We start from the raw sequence: 26,738 nt of genomic DNA, 5'->3' as shown, positions 1-26,738 counted from the left end.
TCCAATCCAAAGTCAATCAAAATTCCAAATAAAATCTAAGTCCAATCGAAAACTAATCCCAATTCAATCCAAGTCCAATCCAAATCCAATCCAAATTCAATACAAATTCAATTACTCATTCAAATCTAATCTTCATCCAATCCAAATTTAACCTGCATCTAATCATAAATTCAATGCGAGTCCAAACGTGTGTTTTTTTTTGTTGGCCGCATAAGGGTTAATTAAAATTCAATCCTATTTTAATCCGAATCTATTGCAAATCCAATGCAAATTTGTGCTGAAACCATTGAAAATCCAATTCAAGTCCAATCCTAATCCTATTACTCATTTAAATCTAATCTTTATTCCAATCGAAATTCAATCTGAATCCAAATCCAATCCAAATATAGCCAAATCCAAATAAATACTCATTCAAGACTTTTAATCCAATCCAAGTTCAATCCTAAGGCAATCAAAATTCTAATTCAAATCCAAGTTCAATCGAAATCTCATCCCAATTCAATCCTAGTTCAAATCCAATCCAACACAAATCTAGTCAATTCAATTACTCATTCAAATCCAATCTTTATCCAACCTAACTTTAACTTGAATTTAACCATAATTCAATGCAAATCCAGTTCAAATCCAGATCCAATGGAAAATTTCATACCAATCCAATCCAGATTCAATATTATTCCAATCCAAATTTAATCTAAATCCAATTCGAATCCAAATTAAAGTATAATCCAATCCAAATGCAATTCAAATTTAATCCAATTCCAATCCAAATCATAACCAATCAAAATGTAGCCAAATCCAAATAAATACTCATCCAGATCTAATCTTAATCCAATCCAAATTGAATTTCAATCCAATTTAAAGCTAATGCAAATCCAATCCAAATCCAATTAAAAAATTAGTCTCATTTAAATTTAATTTAAATTCAATCTTTAATTCAAATTTAATCTGCATCTATTGCAAATCCAATCCAAGTCCAATCCAAATCCAAACGAAATGCATTACAAATCGAATCCAAATTCACAAATCTAGCCAATTCAAACATTCATTCAAATCTAATCTTTATCCAATCAAAATTTAACCTGAATCTAATTCAATGCAAATCCAATTCAAATCCAGATCCATTGGATATTTTATCCCAATTCAATCCAAATTCAATTCAAATCCAATTCAAATTTAATCCAAATCCAATCCAAATCTAGCCAAATTCAATCACTTGATCAAATCTAATCTTTATTCAATCCAAGTTTAATCTGAATCCAATCCAATTTCAATCCAAATCCATTCCGAGTCAAATCCAATCAAAATCTAACCTAATACAAATACTCATCCAGATCTAATATTAATCCAATCCATAATCTAAATCCAATTCTAATCCAAATAAAATTTGAATCCAATCCAAACTCAATTCAAATCCAATCCAAATTTAATCCAAACCCAGTCCGAATAAAAATCTAGCCAAATCCAAATACTCATTCAGATCTAATCTTAATCCAATCCAAATTTAAACTGAATCCAATCCAAATCCAATCTAAATTTAATAAAAAAAATTAGTCCAAATCAAATCCAATCCAAATTCAAGTACAATTCAAATCCAATCCAAATCTAGCAAAATCCAATGGAATAAATAAAATCTAGTCACAGTCAATGAAATACTCATTCAAATGTAAATTTAAATTCAATCCAATTTTAATCTGAATCTATTGCAAATCCAATGCAAATTTAATTTGAAACCATTGAAAATCCAATTCAAGTTCAATCCAATCCAACCCAAATTCAAATACTCATTCAAATCTAAACTATAATCCAATTCGAATTCAATTTGAATCCAAATCCAATTTAATCCGAATTTAATCCTAATTTAATCCAAATCCTGTCCGAATCAAATCCAATCCAAACATAGCCAAATCCAAATAAATACTCATTCAAGTCTCTCAATCCAATCCAATGCAAATCCAATGCAAGTCCAATCCAAAGTCAATCAAAATTCCAAATAAAATCTAAGTCCAATCGAAAACTAATCCCAATGCAAATCCAAGTTCAGTGCAAATCCAATCCAAATTCCATACAAATTCAATTACTCATTCAAATCTAATCTTCATCCAATCCAAATTTAACCTGCATCTAATCATAAATTCAATGCGAGTCCAATTCAAATCCAGATCCAATGCATATCTCATTCCAATTCAATACGAATCCATTCCCAATCCAGTTTAAGTCCAATGAACATCTCTAAATTCAATGTTAATTTCAAAACAAGATTCAAATTGAAAATACAATCTTTAAATACAATTTTTTTTTTAGGAATTTTTTTTTTAATTCAGTATCAAAAGATTATGTTTATGTTTTTGCCTTTCTCGTATACTAAGTATACGTAAAGGCTATAATTTCACTCCAAAACCAAACTTTTGATAGAAGGCTCGGAGACCCATAGTGTTATATACCAATCGACTCAGCTCGACGAATTGAGGTGATGTCTGTTTGTGTGTATGTATGTATGTGTGTGTGTGTGTATGTGTGTATGTGTACAAATTTTGTAGACACACTTTTTGGAACTTAGCATTAACCGATTTACTCGCAACAAGTCGCATTCGACGGAGAATGCGGTCCCATTGTTTGCTATTGAAAATTGGCCTGATCGGACATTGCATTTCGGAATTATTGAATAATCATTGTTTTTTCCCAAGGGTCCCCCCTTGGAAAAAAAATTTCAAAATCGAAAAAAAAATTTTTTTTCAAGAATGGTGGGAATGTATAGTAATTAATGCAAAAACATGCAAAATGATAGAGAATATGCGATCTATCTCCCTAAAGTGCTTTTTGACCTTTCCTATGTGATTTTTTCAGTACATTTTACGATGCACGAGAAAGGCATCATCGCCGCTAGGTGGATTAATCTGGGTTTTTATTATTATTGTCTGCAATCCATTATTTTTAACAAAAAATGATTCATATGGACCAAAATGGTTCATTCAGTCTAATTTACTTCACATGATCATTCTTACCAAGAATAATGTTGCTTTAGAGAACAATCAGATGCCACATTCCATGGCACGATAAACTATGAACCTGATAGATGAAGGAGAGTTCAGGTTCAACACCCATTTTTTTTATAAAATAGCTAAGAATGTCCAAATATACAGGATTTCATTACTTGATAGGGGTGTAAAAATGTAGACATAAACACATAACCATTTCCTATTTTCTCGTGACCGGGGACTGAATGCAAGGGCCCGCCGTTGATTTGATGCAATCTGTGCATTAATCACAAATTATTGTAATAAAGTGTCAGGTTAGATGTACGGACTCGAGACCTGGAAGATGCTCGTGGAGGATCACTGCGCACTCGAAATTTTCGGAAGGAAAGTGCTGCGTACCATCTATGATGGGATGCAGACAAGGCTGGATTTAGCCCGAAGGGGGGCCCCGGGACCGACAGTTGATTTGTGGGGTCCCGGGACCACGCCCCCTGAATCCAACCCTGGGTGCAGACGGCGGATGGTTCTTGGAAGAGGCGAATAAACCACGAATTGTATCAGCTGTTGGGAGAACCTTCCATCGTTCACACCGCGAAAGTCGGACACCTGCGGTGGGCCAGGCACGTTCCCAAAATATCGGTAAGTAATCCGGAGAAAATGGTTCTCGATTACGATCTGACGGGCACAAGACGGTGACATCCGCAGCGAGCGAGTTGGATCGATCAGGTGGAAGACAATTTGCGAACCCTCCGTAGACTGCGTGGTTGATGGCGACGTTCAGCCATACATGGACCGAGCTGAATGAAGACGACTTTCATGTACTGCAAAGGCCACTCAGACTTATAAATAAATACTAGTATCTACTGACGGTTATATTTTTTTATATTTGTACAAATATTATGTAAAGGGTATTATAGTGGCAAAATATACCACTGATTTTTTTTACAGGCGTGAAAGCCAGCAAGTTTAAATATTATAGCACCTGAATCAACATAATGAATTCCTTCCAGTCACCAAAGGAAAATCGACTCTTTCCGTATTTTTTAGTCGATTAATCCCAATAGTTTCTATGTTATGGACTGATGGCAGAAGAATTATTTCGCCATCCGCCAGACTGGTGCAATCAATGGTACATCTGTTTAAGATTAAAGTCTGAAAGGTAAAATAATTGCTTTAGGTTATGCATATGATTACTTATACTAATATAGATGCTTCATAACTCACCTGTAATGATTTCCACCCAGAAATCATTTTAAAAAATCCAATTGTCACGTTAATGGATTCTAGTACAAGATGTTTAATATTCAATTCCACGGCTCCATTATTTGGTTGATCAAGGCTATCGTTCTGATAATAATGTCCCTTTAGGGATAAATGCGTCACTTCTTCGTGTGTTTGTAGAAACGGGATAATGAACTGTTCGAGTGTGTCCCCGATGCTTCTTGACATCAGCAGAAGTTGAACGGCAGATAGCCTGGCGGTATTGATGAATTCTATTTTGTCCAAGATATCTGCATCTAATATTAGATCCTCGAGATTGGGGGCATTGAAAGATACCGTATCATCAAAATACTCAACATTCTGCAAGTCTAGGTACTTTAAATGTCTGGCTTGAACGCAGTTTTCCGCATAAAAATCAATACGGCGAAATGTAAGAGATTCTAAGCCAGGAAAACAGTTGAAAAAGTTTTCAAGATCAATAAAACATCTCTCAATGGAACATGAAATTATCAATGTTTTGATTTGTAGATAAGCACAGACGGACTCTAATTCATCGAGTGATTTCATCTTGCAGTTGAATGTAATGTTTAAATAACTTAACTGACGCAATGCTTTGATGAACTCAAGATCAATTCGGTAATCAAGGGTCATTTGAAGACTTTCCACGTTATCGAGAGTAGTTTCGAACATTTCTAGTAAATTATCTTCATACAGTATGCATTCGATATGCTTTATCTGGCTGCATTGAAGCCGAAATTCGCCACGATGTGAACTTTCATAGCTTTCCAAATAAATCGTTTCCAATTTAGGAGCGTCTATTGTAACCGTCCTCAATGGGTCATACTCGCATTCTTCCCAGAACAGTTTTTCCAAATTTGGCATAGCCAAAACCCATTCACTCTTCTCATCATTTTTCTTAGAATAATCATAGTCACTTCTCATTGAAACTTTGAGGAAACGGCATCGTGAGATCCAACCGCGATGTGTAGAATATAAGCGATGCAAATATTGGCTTTGAATGTCTTCCAAATATAAGGCATCGATAGCTGGAAACCGCTCAGCACATCCTTCTACGAATGGTTCGAGTTGTTGCCATTCGTCTAACGCTGTATTGCACTCGAAGGCAATCGACCGATAATTGCGCAGACTGCTTCGAATAACATTCAATGCGGAGTGTCGATCATCCCACTCGGCCAGGGCTGCGTAGGTTCTCGGGAAGGAACTGGTGATATTGAGCTTGACTTTATCCACTATGAACTTTTCGGATGCATTATTCCAGCGGTGACAAACGAGCGATATCCGCTGTAGGTCCGTATACGACAAAAAGCAGAAAATTTTCTGCAGCAATTCCACCGGAAGGAAATTGATGGACATGATTGTGAACCGATGTCTATGCAGGGGGAAAACACAACATTGCACATCTGATAACCAGCTTACACTTATGCATTTGTGTATTGCATTTCTTAACTTCACGAATGAATGCAGCATCAATTTATTATAAACCCTACCCTTACACATACACGCAGTGCATGGTTCATCACATAGCCATCACGCTATCATAATAAAACAGCTCGTTTTTTATAAATGAATCTATTTACACTCCTACTGATGCTTGGCTTGCCCCTCAGCATCTGTTATTTTTGCACAATAATTATTATTTGAAATCTGCCTTCGCTTACCATTGCATAAATATAAACTTCGTGTGGAAAAAGTGGAGGGAAACGCTATAGGAGTCGAGCACAATAACGATGTGATGAATCGTGCTCTGCGTGTGATATGAAAAAAATGACTAATGTTCGAGAGAAATGCAAAAAACCAAACCAAGATTTTCCCATGACAGTCCTATCAAGAGTTTTCTCACGCTGATAGTGCAAAAATAATCAAAATAGATTCTATCAATTTAATTGGCTTGAGAGTAGTTTATTACACAAAAAATACCCTATCAAAATTTCATAAAGATATTGTAACTTGTTAATTTTTGAATTTTTGTATAAGCACGTGACGTGACGTCGTTATTTGTTTTAAATAAGAAATAAACACTAAAACATGTACAGTAGGAATGAGCTTTTAATCCAAAGCCGTACATAACACAATTAATTGCATATTATTCGGTGATTCAACCGTACAAAAAATAATGTTAATTAACACTCAAATATTGTATTTTGTACAACACATACGAAAACACATCTCTCAAGGTACACAACATGAACGAGCCTGCATGAGTATGAGTGTCCCAAACGGGGTTTAAGGTAGGATTTTGTGTAGAAATAAGAGGTTCTGAGTTCAAGTCAAGATTGTTCTCACGAACAGTCTGTAGGTCGGATATTTAAATCGCTTGTACCTACTACAATTTCCTTGTGCTCAGATACATTAATTCCATTATTAATACATTCTTAGATTAAGGTGACCAGACGTCCCGCGTTTCGCGGGAAAGTCCCGCTTTTTCGCCATTTGTCCCGCGCTGAAAAGAGTCCCGCGAAATGTCCCGCGTTTCATTTATTTCAAGATAATGCCCGCGAAATAAAGAAATATTTAATAAATAGCAGTAATTTAGTAAACGTTCTTCAAGAACTTATAAGATTTTGAAAATTTATTATATTGATTAATGGTTTTCGATTTTCGTCACATACAAAGCATCGCTCTGGAGGCTTGATGAGTGGTCTTTCACCCAATGCCACGGCCACACTCGCATGTGGTTTAAACCTCTTTTCTGCGTCCAAATTATATTTCTTACATCTTAAATAAAATTATCATCAGTAACAAATAGAGTAAGAAAGAGCTAAACAAATTTAATTTGGACGCAGAAAAGAGGTTTCTCGAAGGGTTTCTCATATTATCATCAACGTCATTTGTATCTTCCCGTCTCCCACAAAATTATAACTTTGGTAGTGCAACGCCGAGCGGCAGCACAAGCGCTCACTCAAAACACGTGTTTGTCGGTTTACAATTTTATTTCGTCCAAAAATCTCGCGAGTTTGAGGAATTTTGACGAGAACGAGGAAAGATTCAATTGGATATCTACTAAAAGAGCTATAATAAGTGAAATGGATGGTTTGAACGTGCTATTGAGGAATATTTTACTCAATCTGCAACAATAACAATGCTTTTAAAGTGAAGAACTGAAATCATTTCAAAATTCCCAGAAATAAGAGATCTTTCGAGATTTTTCGACTATGCAGTCTGATTTATTAGAACAAATTTTTAAATTTTGTCCAACGTTTCGACATCGGGTTCGATGTCTTCTTCAGGGAAAAAAATGGTTTGCTCTTTGTTACGGAACGCCTATCATACTTAACAAGAAGCGATCAATATTTTTCTTCTGGAAGAAGACATCGAAGCCGCTGGACAAAACGCTGGACAAAATTTAAAAATATTTTCTAATAAATCAAATTGCATTGCTGAAATATCTCGAAAATCAACACTACAGTAGAAGTCAACAACTAGAAATAATAAAAAAAAACAATGGTCCTTTGGCCCAGATTCTGACAGTTCTGAAAGGATAGTTGGCTAAAGATCTCTGAATGTAGGATCCCTAGCTCAACAATTTCAACTTACATCGTGTTCGTATGTTGTTATTATTTCAGTAAAAACTTTACTTGAAATCTAAGCAAGTTCGACGAATTTTAAGTAGCTCGTACCTTTTTTTTTTGTTTCAAACTTATGGAAAAATTTATGATAAATCGACTTAAGCACATTTTTGAATAAAACCAAGGATTTAACTAATTTTGTCCCGCGCTGGCACAAAATATATCTGGTCACATTATCTTAGATGTTGAAAACATGACCCAATCTTACCCATATTTGGCCATTGTCACCTCCGATGACGGTACCTAAATCATAGTTTTGTTTTGTATTGTTCTCAAGACTATGGCTTTTTAATTTTAATCAATTTTGCAATTTCGACCTTTTGTCCGTTCGATCTTTTGTCCTTTCGACCTTTTGTCCCTTCGACCTTTTCGTCCCGAAAAAGGCCGCAGGCTTCGAGGAAATACGATGGCTTTTTGCAGTTAAAGAGGGCCTGATGGCGCTAAACGTTCAGGGTGACTGGAAGCGATTGGCCCAAGATCGAGTCCAATGAAGAAGGATACTTCATCCGGCGTAGAATCATCAAGGAGGAGCTATGGCCCATCAAAACCGCAAATCAAGTCAAAAAAAGCTTTATTCTGAAATGAGTTTACATTAAAAAAGTTTCCTACTACTGTACTATAAGGGATTAATACTATTCTTCCCAAAGATATGTTTACATGATTTCTTGTGGGATCTCCTAACAACGACATCTGGTACATCTGTAGACTGCGTTAGTCTGCCTTCAAAATCATTCAGTCTTGTGCACTGGTTCGTTTTGCATCTGCAAACTATGCAACAATCACTCAGTATGAGGCGCTGCAAGTAAAATTAAACCATCAGATAATTCGTAATTCAGGAAAATCTTAATTGTATTTACCTTCAGATGTCGCCAGTGTTGCGCATTTTCCACAAAATCACAACTTATGTCGAACCCATGTAGTTTCAAATAGTCAATTTTTAATGGCTGATCAAAAAATGCTGAATCGCACAAGATGCCCTTGTTTGATCTCACTAATGTTAGTTCATCAATGCTGTCTTGCATTTGAAGAAACGGTTGCAGTTGCATACTCGTTACTTTTTTCCAGTCGCGATCATTTACCTCCACAAATAGTTTTTTAAGTAGTTTTTCATTAGATACAATCGATAGAGTGATTAAATTGTTTTCGCAAACGGATAAAACTTCCAGCTTTGGGGCACTAAACGTTAGTAACGGTAATACCAGTTTTATATTCTTCATCTTCAGCAATTTCATATTATGAGCATCGATTGTATTGTGAGCGTCTAAGTATAGTCCGGACAACTCTACTGATTCAATTTCCGGTAATTTAAAGAACATATGGTTCAAATTAATTGGATGTTGAGTCTCAGAGTGCAATTGTACTAATTTCAATCCAATAAGTTTCGAATACATAAAAATGTTCTCAATTTCACTTGGAGTAAAGTCTCTATTTACTGAAAGCTCTAACCATTTTAAGCCTGGTAATTCATTAGGTAGGATTATGCATAAATGATTGTGAACGTCCAAGCACAATGTGTGTAGTCTTTGGAAGGAGCTGCAAAAAATGTGTTCAAATGATTTTGAACGCAGTCTGCACCTTACATGTTGCAACTGTTCGCATCTAATTATATGCAATTTAGACGTATTGGTATCAACAGAATCATCCACGACAGCGGTTTGTAGAAGCGGTGCATCAACTATCATAGTATTTCGCCCGTTTGCAAGCAAATACTGATCCCAAACCAGATGCTTCATAGCCGGATAGCTGAAAATGAACTCCTCGGCATCTTCATGTGGATAGTTGTGTCTGATATCGTTCAACTCGACGCAAACACTCTCGGCTTGTTCAAATAATCGGTGGCCATGTCTGCAAAACTTATGCAAACTTTCTTCGACAAAGTTACGCAGGATAATTTCTTTGGGCTTGAAAATCACCATGCAAGGAAGCATCAACAGATTAACTAACGATCGCCGCGAGCACGGTGGATTGTCGACGATGACGGTATGGTACTGCCGGGCAGCTTCCCAGAAAGTTTGGTCCTGGCCCACCATGTCGAGGCCTATCCGTACGCAGGCCCTGCGATAAATTAGTGGTTCGGCAATACGATGCCACTGTACGCAGATCAACGAACAATGCAGCAGATCCCTGAACGGGAGAATGGAAAATATCTCACGCAGCATTTCCTCCGGTAGAGATGTGATATTCATAATGCGACCTTGGTGACAATGAAATCAACGTACCACGTTGCTTAGCAAAGATAGCAGACTGATCCGTTGCAGCAGGATGTAATTATTTTGGGCGGTGCATGAACTTTCAATTAGAAAGTAGGACACACATAAATAGATTAGGGTGGTTTGAAATTGAATTGAAGGTCAAAGCATAGTACCTACCTGCAGTAGCAGATCTAAATAAATAACAACAACTTTAATAGGTCTCATAGATTTTTTTGCTTTATGCCACAACTGTTTGAACGTTTCCTAATACTCCAATAGCAACTGTAAGGAGCGAACTTCATGTTTTACATTCGATTGACTTTTATCTTAAAGCGTATCTTTCGCATTACAGAATTTGATTTGATACCAGTTATAGCAAATAATGCATGAATGCGCGTATTCGGATAAACTTGGGGGATTGACAGAAAAAATATTTTAAGCTCTTTTAAGTGGAATGTATTCAACCGTCTAAGACGAGTTAAGTACTCTCCATTTAATTCCACCAATCATTTCGATATTTTTGCAGATACGTATTTCGACCACACAGTTGTGGTTGAAATACGTATCTGCAAAGATATCGAAATAATTGGTGGAATTAAATGGAGAGTACTTAACTCGTCTTAGACGGTTGGGGGATTGTTTCAAATAACCTCTATGAATGATTATTTGTTCGACAAAGTATCGATTTTACAAGTCCAACAAGACAATTTTTTATTAATTTCACATATAATTTAATGAAAAAAATAATGAGATGAAATGAAATAATTTGGCATCTTGTACCGGTACAGACATGCCCTTTTCGACCTTACTGTACTGGCTCGGAGTACAAATATCGGAACAAATATAAATAAAGTTGAAGAATAAGAAATCATAGTTCACCCAATAAGTGGATGGCAGATTTTAAAAAAGTTCTGCATAAAAACCGTTGGGAAGATCCATAAATTACGGAACCATTAGGGGAAAGTGGAAGCCTGAAGTGTGATGATCGATATTTACAAAGTTTACAAATGCTCCATAGGAAAAGTGCAACATAGGAAGAAAGTGCATGCAGCACCGTGCACCGTGCGGTGTCAAAAAAATCACCGGGGAGATCGAGCTGAACACCGCGGTGTTTCGGTGTGGAATACACCGCGGTGAACGCACCGTGCACTGCGGTGCGCCAGTAAGTTCGTAACTACAGTTGAGCCTCCTATCAAACGTGTTATAAGTCTATAATAAGTTCCCCGGAATGAAAAATTATTATAAAATTATAAAGCCACCCAAATATAATTACATATATTATTGTATAGACCGTAAAAATCGATGTCAGACGCCATTTTGAAATCCATGATGGCGGATACAAAAAATCAAACTGGCGGCTGTATGAACCAATTATTTGACCTGAAACCATGCAATATGGGTGTCTATCGATAGGGCTTGATGAGTAGAACTCAAAAGTTGATGTTTGACACCATTTCGTAATCCAAGATGGCGGACCGAAATTCAATATGGCGGCTATGTTGACCAATCATTGATGTAAAACCATGCAATATGGGTGTCTATCGATCGGATTTGGTGAGTAGAACTCAAAAATAGATGTTCAACACCATTTTCAAGATGGCAAACCGGAATTCAAGATGGCGGCCATATGGACCAATTATTTGATGTAAAACCATGCAATATGGATGTCTATCGATCGGATTTGATAAGTAGGACTCTAAAATCAATGTCCGACGCCATTTTGAAATCTAAGATGGCGAATAAAAAAATCAAAATGGCGACTGCGCGAACCAACTATTTTACCTGAACCCATGCAACATGGGTGTCAATCGATCGCAATATGGGTGGATAGAAAAATCAAAATGGCGGCTGTATGAACCAATTATTTGACCTGATCCCATGCAATATGTCTATCGTTCAGGCTTGATGAGTAGAACTCAAAAATTGATGTCGGAAGATGGCGGACCGAAATTCAATGTGGCGTCCATATGGACCAATTATTTGGTGTAAAACCATGCAATATGGGTGTCTATCGGGCGGGCTTGATGAGTAGAACTCGAAAATCGATGTCCGACGCCATTTCGGAATCCAAGATGGTGAACCGAAATTCAAGATGGCGGCCATATGGACCAATTATTTGATGTAAATCAAAGCAATATAGATGTCTATCGGGGCCCTCCTTGGCCGTGTGGTAAGATGCGCAGCTACAAAGCAAGACTATGCTGAGGGTGGCTGGGTTCGATTCTCGGTGCCGGTCTAGGTATTTTTCGGCTTGGAAATTGTCTCGACTTCCCTGGGCATGAAAGTACCATCGTGTTAGCCTCATGATATACGAATGCAGAAATGATAACTTGGCTTAGAAACCTCGCAGTTAATAACCGTGGAAGTGCTTAATAAACACTAAGCTCCGAAGCGGCAATGTCCCAGTGGGGGCTGTAATGCCAATGGAGAGAGATGGAGAGAGAAGATCGCGTTATTCAAAAAGAAAACGGATGAAAATTGTCCAAAATTGACAACTAGCTTCCTGCGCTGTTGTAGTCACAGCTTCGTGGATATTTTCCCACAATCTGTTGACGTCGCCAGATCCGGTAGCATCTCCTATCCGCTCGTCCAGCTTCTGGTGGTACTGTTCAGCAACTCCTCCAACTGACAAGCGTAGGATATTGAATTGCATTGTAGGATATTGAATTGATATTGAAACGCATCGTTCTGTTGTTTCGTGAATTCGTGACGCTGGAAAGTCGCGCCCGAATTTTTGCAACTACGAAGTAGTGATCCGAGTCAATGTTCGGACCTCTGGAGGACCTTACATCTATAACACCCGAGAAATGTCGTCCGTCGATCAGCACGTGGTATATCTGTGAGCAAGTGTCTCCACTCCGATGTTGCCAGGTGTGTTTGCGGATATTCTTACGTGCGAAGTAGGTACTGCTGATTAGCATCCCTCTAGCAGCAGCAAAGCTAACAAGTCGCAGACTATTGTCGTTGATAGGCTTTCCGAATGAATGAATTAAGGCTTCCCGTACCAATGACAGGACGAAAGAAACCTTCTCTTCCGATCTGCACATTTGCATCCCCGATGACCATCTTTACATCGTGTGTTGGGCACTTTCCATAGGCCTTATCAAGGCTCTCAAGGAACTCATCCTTCACGTCATCAGGCTTGTCGTTCGTTGGGGCATAGATGCTGATCAGGTTAAAGAATTTGCCCTTCATTCTCAACACGCAAATGCGGTCGCTTATCGGCTTCCACCGGCTAACACGCTTCATCTGCTTCCCGATCACCATGAAGCCAACTCCTCGTTTTGCTCTGTCACCGCCGCTATAGTAGATGTGGTACTTGAATTTAATTGAATTATAATTATTTTCACTCATTCGCAGAAGGCATTAGCAAATAAATGATACACATTCAGCAATGGTGCTGATATCCATTTTAAATTAGGAAATTTTGCCGTATTACATGTAAATGTTTTAAAATAGTCCGCAAAAAATAATTTCCAGAAGAATATTTTTAATAATCATTATTTTATACTTTGGTTCTCATTTTCTGAGAAATTATATTATTAAACTGGAATCATTAAATTAAATTGGATTAAACTGGAGTTTGGAACCAAACAATTAATAGTAGTTTGTGCAACCAGTAGCAAAAAGATGATTTTTTCAGCAGGAGTCGTTTCAACGAGGCTTGCCGAGTTGGATAAATACTACGAGTGCGGAGAAAATCGAGTTTTGCAACGAGTTGCAAACGCTATTTTTTGCAAGGACAAAAATGGGGTTTAATATGCAATATGCAAAACGGTACAAACTGATTTTAGGTACACCGGGGCAAGTTGAAACGGTTTTTTCAAAGTTGAACTTTGAAGTGCTGTAAAAAAATCACCCTTTGATAATTTTTGAATCCGTTTGCGATGTTTGCTAGTTCGGGCCAAATATTATACATAAAAAATAAGCAACCTTACCAAACTTTTTTACAACAATGATGGCCAAAACGCACCGAATCATCCAGAAGTCTGTTTGCCTACTGCTTCTTTTACCGGAATGAATGCTAGAACTATCACCGAAACCGAGACTTTCAACAATGCCACTGCCCCTGCCGCCGCTCCAGCCACCACCGCACTCGCCACCACCACTACCTCAACCACTAGTCGAGTAATTGCCACCACGTCCACCGCCGAACCAGTCACCGTCACTTTCTCCGCTGCTGCTACCTCAAATCCTGCCTCCACTACCACTACCTACGCCAGTGTGATTTCCAGGACTACTGCTGCTGCAAACACTGCTACTCGTCCTGCTGCTGTTGCAAATACCGAAATTCGCTCTGCTGCACCGTCAACATGTGAAGTGCCACATGACTCGCGAATATCATAAAGTTGATAAAAACTCGTTTATTGCTGATCTTCGTTGTGTCAATTTCGATAATGTCTACAACTGTGTGGGAATCAACGAAAAGCTTCGGTGTTTCAATGATTTACTTTACTCCGTTCTTAACATACATGCCCCACTCAAGAACTCTCAACTTAGTGCTGATCTTCCTGCAAAGCAGTTGTGGAAAAACATTAAACGATTGGGCTTGAAACAAACGAACACTCATGTAGGTGGAGGTGACGTAACTGCTGACTCCCTGAATATGTTTTTTGCAGCACACTTCTCGCCCCTTAGTTTCAATCAAAGTGAAGATGTTGAAACACAACCAAAGTTTTCATTCAGTGTGTAACTAGTGATGAAGTTTTAGCTGAGTTCGCCACTGCCTCATGCGATGCTGTAGGAAACGACTTTATTCCATTGAATGTTTTAAAGATTTCTTTAGGTGTCACTCTTACGTACATTCGTACATTACTGATATTTTCAATTGCTGCATTACATCATCCGAATTTCCTGTCGATTGGAAAATTGCTAAAGTTATTCCAATCAGTAAGATTGATAATCCATGTATCGAAAAAGATTATCGTCCAATAAGCATCCTTTGCGCTCTTTCTAAAGTTTTTGAGTCAGTACTTTCTAAACAACTGAATGAATATTTAATCCGAAATAACCTGCTATGCGCTTTCCAATCGGGGTATCGGAAGACATGTACCTAGTACAGTGACTGCACTGATTAATATTGAAAATGACATAAGGGAAGCACTAGATAAAAAAATGATCACTATCCTTACGCTCTTAGATTTTAGTAAGGCATTTGATTCTATTAACCACCGACGATTATGTGAAAAGTTGAAACACAATTTCCACTTAGACCATTTCTCCTCAAATTTAATTCTATCCTATCTTTCCAATCGGTTGCAGTATGTCGACTACAATAATCATCAATCCGAAATTATTGCAGTCCAAACTGGGGTACCACAAGGCTCAATACTCGGTCCATTACTCTTCTCGATGTTTATAAACGACTTACCATTGAGTTTATCTTTCTGTAAATTTAACCTGTATGCGGATGATTGTCAGCTGTACATCTCCGGAGAACCTAGCACCGCACCTGAAATCGTTTGTCGGATAAACTCAGATGTTTAAAATATTTTAGTGTGGTGTGAACAGAATGGACTGATTCTTAACGTGAAAAAAACACAGACTATAATTTTTCACACTAAACGTGCAACCTTACCTTTTGTTCCTCCAATTAAAGTTGGAAACGATTTCATCACGTTTTCTAATGTGGTTAAAAATCTTGGCATTCTTATGGATTCAAATTTAAATTGGACAAACCAGACAAACGCTGTTTCCAGTAAAGTCTACAACGCCTTGCACTCCCTACTTTTGCTGCGGCATTGTACTCCTCAACACATCAGGATTCAACTTGCCATGTCACTTTTAGTACCTCTATTCGATTATGGAGACATATTGTTTGGTCTTGTATCAAAGACAAATCTCAAAAAACTAAACCAGGCTTTCAATGCAGTTGTAAGATACGCATACAATCTAAAAAAATATGACCATATATCTGCCTATAAGAAGTCTTTACTTGGTTGTGATTTTGTGAATCATCTTAAGCTAAGAACATGCATCCAAACATATAAAATTATAAATGACCCCCCAATTTACCTCCGAAACTTCTTCAAGGTTGCCCGCTCTTCTCGAGCATTACTACTTATTGTTCCAAGAGCCCTTTCTAATAATTTGAGAGATTCTTTTCGTGCCCGTGCTGTCAAAATTTGGAACGAATTACCTCGTAATCATAGAAGCGAAACGACATTTGTCTCTTTCAAACGAAATATGAGCATTCACTTCAATTCCCAATAGTACTTTGGTATGAAATTACTTATTTTATTGTGTTAGAAAATAGTACATAGTTGCGTAAGCTTTGAAAACTGTTATGTGGTTATTTATGCGATTATAAAGATTATGTAGATAAATAAAAAAAAAAAAATATTTTGCATACTAACATTATTTTTTTATATGCTCCGTTTCAACTTGGGGTAAGTTGAAACACTGCGGTGTATACAGACAGCAAACTGTACTTTATCAAAAACAAAATATATGTACTCAGTGTAACTCAAGATGTACGAGGTTGTAAAGGTGACTATACTGCTAAGATTCGCATAAGAGTCCCATGTATATTTTTGACGATTTTGATTATCTTTCAGAAATTAGCTTAAAATTGTCTCCTAAAACCCTGATAAAATAGTAAGCTTTGTTCTAGAAATTTGAAAATCAAATCCCACTTGTCTCATCTTGATATTTACTCGCATAAAAGTCACATTCCAGATTTTGATACTCTATACTCTTTTCTTTGAATTATACGCTTGATTAATTCGATTGTGGCTTGTTCATAAATTTACATTAATTAGCCAGCGTATCTGTCATAAACTCCTGGATCGGAGAAAAGAGCTGGGAAAGTGAAAGGTGGAGTTAACGAAATGTTTACATGCTCTATGTTTTATTTTTGAGAGCTAGTGCTCACAGCGAGGCAAAGTAAATTAAGAAACTCAAAACTGGACCGTGCAGCTTAAACATGGTCCCTTTTTATTCTATTCTTCAGTGGAGATTGTAGGAAGGTTGCATTCACGACGGAATGGGCAGAAATTTATTAAATTAATTTTCAGAGTTTTGAACCTTTCTATTAAATTTTGTTTTCCGAATGTATGTACGGACCGTATTGAATTCTGGAACTTTAATTGCGAGGGTGACGTTATGAATCGTTGTTTTAACTTGCCCCGCACCACGCGTTTCTATTTGCCCCGATGGGTTGAAAATGCGGAGCAATATCAAACTACCAAAATACAAAAATTAAAACGTATCTTCCATCAATTTTTCATAATCATTATGTTTATTCAACATTGAATGATTACCTACCGTGAAAATTTGATTAAAAAACACTTCCAAACATCATTTTGGGACCTGTTTCATTGGCACGTCAAAAAGTTGGTTCGAATTTTGCAAAGGGCGAAAAATAAACAATGGCAGGGATTGCTTTTAGTAGCTGTAATTTTCCGGGAAAGGCAGTCAGAAGGTGCGTTTAGGGGAGTAATTTGTTGAAGAAAATAATCAGGGCATTCGGTCATTGCTGATCTAAATTACAGCTTCTGTTTCAACTTACCCCGCATTTCAACTTGCCCCGGTGTACCTTACTTAACATGATCATTCCTTTACAATGTTATGAAAACTCATATGTGAATATGTACGTTATGTGGAAGATATTGATTTGGAAAATGTATTGGAGGTAACCACTTTTCCTTCGATGGGACTCGAACCCATGACCCTACAGTACGCTAGACTGGTGCTTTAACCAACTAAGCTACGAAGGACCTCCGTCGGCCTTCGCAACCTAGCGGCTACTGAACGAGCTCGAGATTCCCAAATTGGACGCATAGTCAAATCACTCGCAATCCATTTCTCAAGCAAATACTTCCACATGTGTATTGTACACGTCCACATTAGAGGAGCGTGAGTATTTAGAATGTCTGGCGGCTATACACATTCTTCATCAGCAACGGTACTGATCAAGTGAGGTTGTGTAAGCTATTTGCCAGTCGTTCGTCAAGCTCAGACCCGACCGCATTGCGTAGGCAAGAGCAGCGTTGCTCGTTCAGTAGCCGCTAGGTTGCGAAGGCCGACGGAGGTCCTTCGTAGCTTAGTTGGTTAAAGCACCAGTCTAGCGTACTGTAGGGTCAAGGGTTCGAGTCCCATCGAAGGGAAAGTGGTTACCTCCAATACATTTTCCAAATCAATATCTTCCACATAACGTACATATTCACATATGAGTTTTCATAACATTGTAAATTAACGTCCAAGTCGGGTGGTTTAATCCCCGGAAATAGGCAATTACCTTTGATTGAACTGATCATTCCTACCAACAAATCATGTTGCTGGAAAGAACGATTTCATATTCCATATTATCCTGCCACATTGCATATCTTACCAAGCCTTGAAGCGATAGATGAACTTTAATTTGGAAAATTCTGATGTCATGTCATTCATCGAACTATTTAATTTATAACGCGACGCTATTGGAACTATTTGAACACTTACCCAAGCTAGTTCAGTAAAATGTAGTCATGTAACTACTGCTCTGATGTTGGTTTTGACCCTTCCATCGGAAGTGTCTATAATTTCACTTTGTATGCGTTACGCAGACGTGTTACATATTAATCTATCAAGAAATCTCGCGAATTATTAAATAGAATGTATGGTATTTAAAACAAATTCGCTTTAATATTGAAAATTTAATTATAAACGACCTTGATATGATGCCATCTGAAAAATGTCGAATCCGCAGCAAACAACCAACCGAAAATGTTGTTTCTGTCCCAATATGCAAACAAAGAAAACGAAAATAAGTTTTGGTTGTATCTTTCGAAAATAAGACCGGATGTAGCTAATGATGCGGTTTGTGCGATGGTTAAATCAAACCTAGCGTTGGATATCGACCCGGATATTGTGAAGCTTGTTGCAAAAGAGAAGGACATCAGTATGTTAAGCTTCGTTTCCTTCAAGATTGGATCTACCCTCACTTAATTATTATTATTATACTTTATTAGTGACACTTTACCACTAAAGTGACATTCGTGTCTACCCTCACTTAAGGAAATGGCATTAGACCCTACAAACTAGCCTGAAGGGCTATTTTTCCATGAGATCGAAGACTATGGTGTTCAAAAATTTCGGAATCCACTGAAAAGCAGGAAACCGTTGACGCCACGGCTGCAGCCGCAGGATGTTTCGCCCTCGCTTTCTATCACCCCTGTGATGGAGCTGAATTAGAGACTTTCACCGATATTAGCATGTTGGAAGCCCCCCATTACAGTCGAGCCTTTCCTGTCAGCGTACAACAGCCGTCCCGGCCCTGTGTATGGGTCAGGAGAAAGGGGCTTCCAGCCTGCCATTCCAGGCAAGTACGTTTTTAGCACACATGATGAGGTCATCATTTTTAGCCAAATTACTCCGTGTCAATCTTCAATCATAAATGAAACATCACCGGGATGCAGCCTGCCCGTCGTAAGGAGGCCCCTATTCCCCTCAGCACAGTCGAGCCCTTCCTGCCAGCGTTCAGCAGTCATCCCGGTCCTGTGTTTGAGGTCGGAGGAGGGGGCTTCCGCACTCCAATCGCAGGCAAGTACTCATCTGTTTGGAATTATTCTAGGTATTTTTTCGCGGTTTTTTAGGGCAAGTATTAAACATTTTATATCTCACGATCAGGTAATAAACATCATATACATCCAACTACCCCTCACCTACTGGGACACGTGCTCATTCTTTTGTCCGCCAAAAATGCAAATGCTAAAAAGCACGTGGTTGCCGGTAAACAAATATTCGCTCGTTCACTCAGATTGCTGGTTGGAATTAGGACGATTTGCGGACCCTCCGCAGACTGCGTGGTTGGCGAAGTGCAGCCATGGACTGAGCTGAATGGAGAAGACTTTTAAGTGCAGCACAGGCCACTCCGGCCTTAGTCTGATAATAAATAAATAAAACATATATTTTTCCCGTTGGTATTAATTATTTTAAATCTCCTGTGTTAGATTATGGCGTATTTTGCCTCAAAAATGCTTTGCCTTTCTTGTATATTTGGTTTTTGGATTTTTGACGAAATTGTGTTTTTTTTTCCTTGGGAACAAAAGCGCAAAACATTTTTTTCACTTATAATGCGTTTTCTGACTTACGACTCTTCACTAAAAAATGTAACGTGGCTTGTTTTGACTTGTTTTACAAAAAAACTAATTCTTAAAAATCTTTCATTTATTTTTATTTTTTTGCCTGTTTTCCCGCTTGCAAGGCAGTGGCAAATAATTGCCACCAATGTTGCCGCTTGCCGGACAGTGGCAACTATATTGCCACCAATTTTTCAATGCTTCTGAACTGTTTAATGTTTAACAAACATACATTTAAGTTTAATACCATCAACATTGTATCCTATTGTTGATTTTGTTATTTTATTGTTTAAATTCGTCTGATGCCTTATAAAGGGTTAGGACAGTCTACAAATGTTTGACGAAAATAAATAAAATACATACAAAAAATTCCAAAAATGAGAAATAAAACAATTTGCGCACCAATTCTTTGTTTTCGGATGGTATATATTGATTTGGGTACATGGTATGAATTCAAGGAGCAGTTCCCCTAAATGATGGGTTGTTTAGCGCATCATTATCATTATTTATTTGCCTGTATTTCGAGAAGAATTCATCTTCTAACTTTATACCCAATACACAATACATTTTCAAATTCAGCTTCTCAAATGAGCCATGTATTTGCAAATGAGTGAACCTTATACTGAATAATCGTAATACAATTCCTGGTTTGGATTTAGCTCTGTATTGAATCCATTGCAGTATTCGGAGATGTACAAACTGAGTTCGTTTACGGTACAGCTGAAGATAACATTCGCATACACATCACTACTCTGGACAGCGCATGAACCACCCACCCACACTGTTTGAAGAGCCGGCTGAAGATTCAAACAGCTGTTTTTGACAAATCTTCTCTGCCTTATGTATGCGTGAACAATGTAATAATTTGATTATACGCCGAATATCATAACATTATTGTTGCCTTTCTGGACAAATAATCCAGTGAAAAACGTTCATTAATTTAAGTTTTGTGATATGTAGAGTGACTTAAAGGTGCATACAGTATGTCCTTCGATTTCGGTAGTTTGCCACTAGAAATAGTGCAGTTAATTTTCGACCAACTCACGCTGGATGATCTCCTCAGTGCCAGTTTGGTTTGCCGTGAATGGTACAGTGCTACAGAAGCGTCAATAACGAAGAAAAGTTGGCTTGCAATCCAATTGGATCGACACTACATTCTCACCGAGCTGGAATGGAATCGACGAAGCCACTGCAATCTCCTGCTGACCACGCTGCGCTCGTGGGAGGAGCTGAAGCCCGTGATGGATGTTTGCACCGAAAAATTCAACCTTCGGAGGCTAAAAATTAATCGGTCATGGATCGATAATGTTTGTCAGTTTTTTCAGCTCTATGCCAACTGGGTGGACAATCTGGAAGAAGTGCACATTTCGCTAGATCATCGATTTTTGCAAAACGACACCTTTAGTGGAAGAAGTTACACGATACTGTTGCCCGCAGCAAGATGCTTGCACTGGAGTGAGATTCATATAAGGAAAGGCAGCAGGGCCATCACCGTGTATGCCCCTCATCTGAAGACAGTGTCTATTAGCGACAGCTTCGCCAGCAAACTTGATCTTGTACTACCTGACTGTCATTTTCTAGAAACATTGGAATGCACTTTGTATAGGAAAAATTTTGTGGATCTTTACAAGGCATCTTTCGAACATCTAACTACACTTATTTTGCGCATATACTATACTGTACATGATGTATATTTTTTACACGCATTGACGAAACTGAAATGGCTTACATTATTAGTTGAGCTCGATAAAGATCTGTTGGAGCCGCTGTTTGTAGAAACAACGAATGCGATTAATAGTTGCTCGGGTCTGGAAGGTCTACAACTGATTCTAATGGGAGACACCGCTTCTTCAAGCATCAATCTGTACCGCTTGTCTGAATCGCTGCCTCGACTGAGACAACTGGAGCTGAACAATATGTACTTATGCTCCGCTGGAAGGACATCAGTCTTTCACCAATTAACCACCCTTAAACTAGTCAACGTAAAACTAAAGGAAGACGACGACATTCTAGAAATCAGCTTTTCATCCCTGCAAACAGTGTCCTTAGATGTGAAGCTGCTCCCAAGAGTGAACCTTCCCTCGCCAAAGAAAGTAGAGCTTTTCGTGAATGTAGATTCGCTTAATCTAGCTGAAGCTGTAGATTCGTACTTGAGTCCATTTTTGAATCAGTTCCATTCAAATATCCGTACCCTTACTCTGTTCAAATCTGGTGGCTCTAACACTAGAGTGGATTCAGTGTGTCCCCAAAACGCTTTGATGGGAGTGCCACAACTGAATCTCATCAACATGGCTGTCTCCATAGAAAGCCTGAAAGTCATCGGAAGTTCAAAAAATTTAAAAGTGAGTTCCATTCTTTAAACTCAATTATCATCTAAACTGTAAACATACTTTTTTCATGTTTCAGCATCTTACCCTCACGAAATGTTTACTCGGTATTCGGGAACCATTCCGAAAGGTGCTACTCCAAAACTTGATTGTGTTGGAGATCAGGCAGGTGCAGTTAAGTGATCGGAAGCAGCTACTGTTTCCGTTATCGATAAAAAAGCGGGATGAGCTTAGGGGACGATTACTACGTGGATCCATCTTGTTCAATACATCTTGGGATGACGATGGTCTATCTGGTTCGAACTGTGGACCAGCGAATGGAAAAATAAACCCGATGTAAAGGTCGAACAAAACTATTCTCACAAAATAACTTATCTTGAATTGTTGTACAAACTATTCATCCAACACGATTTCATCGAAAATTGCAAACAACTTTCGTGATTCCTACTGGGATATGGATTCCTACGAATTGAGTGTAATCTAGTTATAAGTTATCAGGTCTTAAGGCGTTCTACTCACAAAGAAATTTGAGGAATTCTTCGACTAACTTTGAAAAGCACAATTTAATCATTTCGATCTATGAGGTTGAATAAATTAAAATTTGTGAATAAAATCGAATAGTCTGTGAACCACGTGTTTGTTTTCTAATAGTTATCCATGAGTTTCCGAAATGATCCTTATCATAAAATATTATATCATAAAGCTTTGCAAATGTTTGGCCGAAAATGTCCGTGTCAGCCGCCGAACAAATGAATAGACTGGGTCCGTTGGAAATCGCACCCCGGCTGTTGAACAACATACACGACAGTCCATCATTTTGTATTATCGCCGGCGGGATTCGAACGAACTGGAGTGTTCGCCCGGAATATTAGTTTTGCACACCATCCACCGTTGCTGTGATCAGTTTGATAAGCTGCCCTGTAAAGTTGCTCTGTAAAAACGTCGGACATTGAAACTAAATAGTTGTTAATTTCTTCGAGACAGCAACGCCGAAAGACACTTTACTACAAGTTTTCTCAGTCGAAAGATTCTCTCCAAAAGATATAAATAAAAGATATTTTAGTTACTAGATAAAGATTGTCGCTGTCGTCGCTGTCCGGAACATCTTTTGCTGGCGAGGATGGGAGCTAAATGTCAAAGAAGGAAAATCCATACGATTTGACAGCTTGGTACCCAACATGTTCCGGACAGCAGAACAAAGGGAACCGAAGCGACAATCTTTATCTAGTAACTAAAATATCTTTTATATAAATACAGTCGACTCTCTACATCTCGATGTTCTATATCTCGATATCTCTCCCTACGTAGATGGTTTTCTTGGTCCCTTCAATCTACATACATTTGGGCATTCTACATCTCGATAACCTCCCTTTCTCGATATCTCTCTAACTCGATGTATTCTGATCATATTTTGTTCTGGGTTCACTCTCCTTATGTTTCAAATTTTTAGGCTACTAGACCATCTCTGGACAATGACAAATACATGAACAACAACGCTAAAGCCTACTGCCGTGTCTAATGAATTCATCAGCCAGACCGAAGTCATGCGAGACCTCACAAGGTACGAATTTTCATCTTCCAGATTCACTACAATCACACACTGTGCTACAATGCATCGTATATCATACTCCTCTGCACATTATGCAGGAGCAAACGTTTAAACATTGCTTCAGTGGTCCTAAAACTTTGCATTTTTATAGCTGTTTATGAACGAAATACTGAGACTTCTTTATCAGTCGTTCCAAGTCCGACACAGTCTCGAATGGTCGGCAATTCCATTTGAAACCGGCGGATGACGAATAATTGCGGCTGTGCCCTTGAAATGAACACCGATGTACGACAGCGTGATAAACCATGCGCTGTGTGTATGTGTTTGGAATTTCCTGATAAACGCCTGCATTCGTTGAATTAGAAAATGCAATACGCAAATGCATAAATGCAAACTGTGCATTAGAAGTGCAGTGTGGTGATACTTACTCTTTGACGTCGGTTCGTAAGCATGTCTATCAATTACCTCCCGGTCGAATTGCTGCAGAAAATATTCTGCTTTTTATCGTATACGGACCTGGAGCAGATATCGCTAGTTTGTCACCGTTGGAATAAAGCATCCGAAAAGTTCATAGTGGATAAAGTCAAGCTCAATATCACCAGCTCCTTCCCGAGAACCTACGCAGCCCTGGCCGAGTGGGATGATCGACAATCCACATTGAATGTCATTCGGAACAGTTTGCGCAATTATCGAACGGTTGCCTTCGACTGTAATACAGCGTTAGATGAGTGGCAACAACTCGAACCATTCGTAGCAGGATGTGCCGAGCGGTTTACAACTATCGATGCCTTATATTTGGAAGATATTCAAAGCCAAGACTTGCATCGCTTATATTCTACACATCGAGATTGGCTTACACAATGCAATTTTTTGGATGTTTCAATGAAAAGTTCCAATTATGATGATTCTATAAATCATGGTGAAAAAAGTGAATGGATTTTAACGATGCCGAATTTGAAACATATTTTATGGAAAGAATGTACGCATGACCCATGGAGGACAATTACAATAGACGCCCCTAAATTGGAAACGATTTGTCTTGAAAGCAATGACAGTTGTCGACTTGGCGAATTAAGATTGCAATGCAGCCATGTAAAGCATATCGAATGCATACTGTTTGAGGATAATTTTTCAGAAATGTTCGAAACTAGTCTCGACTACGTGGAAAGTCTTAAATTGACTCTTGAATATCGAATTGATCTTAGATTCATCAGTGCATTACATCAGTTAAAATATTTAAACATAACATTCATCAGCAAGATGAAATCGCTCGATCAATTAGAGGCCGCCTGTGCTCACCTGCAAGTTAAAACATTGAGAATCTCATGTTCAGTAGACAGATGCTCCATTAATTTGGAACATTTCTTCAACAGTTTTCCTGCCTTAGAATCCCTTACGTTACGCCGCATTGATTTCGATGCGGAAAACTGCGTTCAAGCAATACATCTCAAAAACCTTGACTTGCGAAGTGTTGAATATTTTGACGAAACGATTACCTTGAACGCCCCTAATCTCGAGAATCTTACGTTAGATGTGAATGTCTTGGACAAAATAGATTTTATCAACACCGTCAGACTTTCCAACCTTAAACTGTTCCTAATATTAAAAAGCATGAGAAAAACATTCAAACGTATTATTATCCCGTTTCTACAAGCACACGGAGAGGTGACGCATTTATGCCTAATAGGACATTATCATCAGAAAGATAACCTTGATAAACTAACTACTGGTGCCGTGGAGTTTAATATCAAACATCTTGAACTACAATCCATCAATGTGGCAGTTGGCTTTTTCAAAATGATTTCTGAGTGGGATTCATTACAGGTGAGTAAATCATTTTATACCAAACCAATATATACCCATACCAATTATTTAATTTTTCAGACTTTAACCTTAAACGGCTGTACCATTGATTGTAACGGTCTTGTAGATAGCGAAATAATTCGTCTGCCATCAGTACATGAAATCGAAACTCTTGGAAATAACCGACTTAAAAATACGAAAAGAAATGATTTTCCTTTGTTGGCAAGGGAGATCTCATCGGATTGTGCCTAATGTTTCGGATAGTAGTTAGTATCAAATATTATAATTATATCTTAAAAAAAAACTATTTTTCTTTGCTACCAAAAATTACGCTAATGAGGTTATAAAACTATATATTCGAATAGAAATTATTTTCATAGTACCCATATCGTCATCGTTATACACGTTATGTCTCAGTGAGGAACGGCCCAGTCTAGATGAACTTTCATGAATCGGTCGATGTTCGGGTAGATCATTAATGTTTAGTTGTTGCAGCCTAGTTTCAAGACTGTGTGACTGAGACGCTTGCAACGAAAGGGAATTTACATTTGGATGTCGCTGGGGCACCGTGGAAGAAACCGCTGGTTTGCCAAGTTCAGTGTCTCTTCTTTCAACGAGTAGATTTGAAGTAAGTAGTAATTATCACTAGACCTATACTGCCTTTATACGCATAACAGTCCCATGTACATAGGAAATCCCAGCAAACATGGGACAAATATGCGTATGACGGCAGTATAAGTCTTCTTCTTCTTCTTCTTATTGGCATTACATCCCCCACTGGGACAGAGCCGCCTCGCAGCTTAGTGTTCATTAAGCACTTCCACAGTTAATATAAACTGCAAGGTTTCCAAGTCAAGTTACCATTTTTGCATTCGTATATCATGAGGCTAACACGATGATACTTTTATGCCCAGGGAAGTCGAGACGATTTCCAATCCGAAAATTGCCAAGACCGGCACCGGGAATCGAACCCAGCCACCCTCAGCATGGTCTTGCTTTGTAGCAGCGCGTCTTACCGCACGG

General features: G+C 38.3%; 4 protein-coding genes and 1 non-coding gene across 5 annotated transcripts; 2 read left to right on the top strand and 3 right to left on the bottom strand.

The window, feature by feature from the left end:
- Positions 1-3,839: 3,839 nt before the first annotated feature.
- LOC134217878 (uncharacterized) lies at positions 3,840-5,715 on the bottom strand. The gene is made up of 2 exons (XM_062696708.1): positions 4,200-5,715; positions 3,840-4,127 (listed from the first exon to the last, which is right to left on the bottom strand). Exons 1-2 carry the CDS (start codon positions 5,712-5,714, stop codon positions 3,963-3,965), a joined length of 1,680 nt encoding a protein of 559 aa, XP_062552692.1. The 5' UTR covers position 5,715; the 3' UTR covers positions 3,840-3,962.
- Positions 5,716-8,027: 2,312 nt separating this feature from the next.
- On the bottom strand, positions 8,028-10,013 carry LOC134217877 (uncharacterized). The gene is made up of 2 exons (XM_062696707.1): positions 8,641-10,013; positions 8,028-8,579 (listed from the first exon to the last, which is right to left on the bottom strand). The coding sequence occupies exons 1-2, from the start codon at positions 9,967-9,969 to the stop codon at positions 8,400-8,402; spliced, it is 1,509 nt and encodes a 502-aa protein (XP_062552691.1). The 5' UTR covers positions 9,970-10,013; the 3' UTR covers positions 8,028-8,399.
- A 7,605-nt stretch (positions 10,014-17,618) lies between these two features.
- Trnaa-agc (transfer RNA alanine (anticodon AGC)) lies at positions 17,619-17,693 on the bottom strand. The gene has a single exon. It is a non-coding gene; the product is annotated as a tRNA-Ala (tRNA).
- Positions 17,694-20,875: 3,182 nt separating this feature from the next.
- LOC134217876 (uncharacterized) lies at positions 20,876-22,992 on the top strand. Its single transcript, XM_062696706.1, has 2 exons — positions 20,876-22,378; positions 22,443-22,992. The coding sequence occupies exons 1-2, from the start codon at positions 21,020-21,022 to the stop codon at positions 22,701-22,703; spliced, it is 1,620 nt and encodes a 539-aa protein (XP_062552690.1). The 5' UTR covers positions 20,876-21,019; the 3' UTR covers positions 22,704-22,992.
- An 810-nt stretch (positions 22,993-23,802) lies between these two features.
- On the top strand, positions 23,803-26,301 carry LOC134213506 (uncharacterized). Its single transcript, XM_062692621.1, has 3 exons — positions 23,803-23,924; positions 24,064-25,736; positions 25,797-26,301. Exons 2-3 carry the CDS (start codon positions 24,363-24,365, stop codon positions 25,965-25,967), a joined length of 1,545 nt encoding a protein of 514 aa, XP_062548605.1. The 5' UTR covers positions 23,803-23,924; positions 24,064-24,362; the 3' UTR covers positions 25,968-26,301.
- The last annotated feature ends 437 nt before the right edge of the window (positions 26,302-26,738 follow it).

This window comes from Armigeres subalbatus, chromosome 2, assembly GCF_024139115.2.
Source record: "Armigeres subalbatus isolate Guangzhou_Male chromosome 2, GZ_Asu_2, whole genome shotgun sequence".
Lineage (NCBI taxonomy): Eukaryota > Metazoa > Arthropoda > Insecta > Diptera > Culicidae > Armigeres > Armigeres subalbatus.
Note: the sequence above shows the minus strand (reverse complement) of the source record. Positions and strands in the feature narration are given on the sequence as shown.

Excerpts from the sequence above, each read along its gene's own strand:
- LOC134213506 (XM_062692621.1), top strand. The coding sequence starts at position 24,363 with ATGTCTATCAATTACCTCCCGGTCGAATTGCTGCAGAAAATATTCTGC. Across the intron at positions 25,737-25,796 it reads CTGAGTGGGATTCATTACAG|ACTTTAACCTTAAACGGCTG; the intron begins GTGAGTAAATCA and ends TTAATTTTTCAG.
- LOC134217876 (XM_062696706.1), top strand. The coding sequence starts at position 21,020 with ATGTCCTTCGATTTCGGTAGTTTGCCACTAGAAATAGTGCAGTTAATT. Across the intron at positions 22,379-22,442 it reads GAAGTTCAAAAAATTTAAAA|CATCTTACCCTCACGAAATG; the intron begins GTGAGTTCCATT and ends TTCATGTTTCAG.
- LOC134217877 (XM_062696707.1), bottom strand. The coding sequence starts at position 9,969 with ATGAATATCACATCTCTACCGGAGGAAATGCTGCGTGAGATATTTTCC. Across the intron at positions 8,580-8,640 it reads AACACTGGCGACATCTGAAG|CGCCTCATACTGAGTGATTG; the intron begins GTAAATACAATT and ends TTTTACTTGCAG.
- LOC134217878 (XM_062696708.1), bottom strand. The coding sequence starts at position 5,714 with ATGTGTAAGGGTAGGGTTTATAATAAATTGATGCTGCATTCATTCGTG. Across the intron at positions 4,128-4,199 it reads CTGGGTGGAAATCATTACAG|ACTTTAATCTTAAACAGATG; the intron begins GTGAGTTATGAA and ends TTTACCTTTCAG.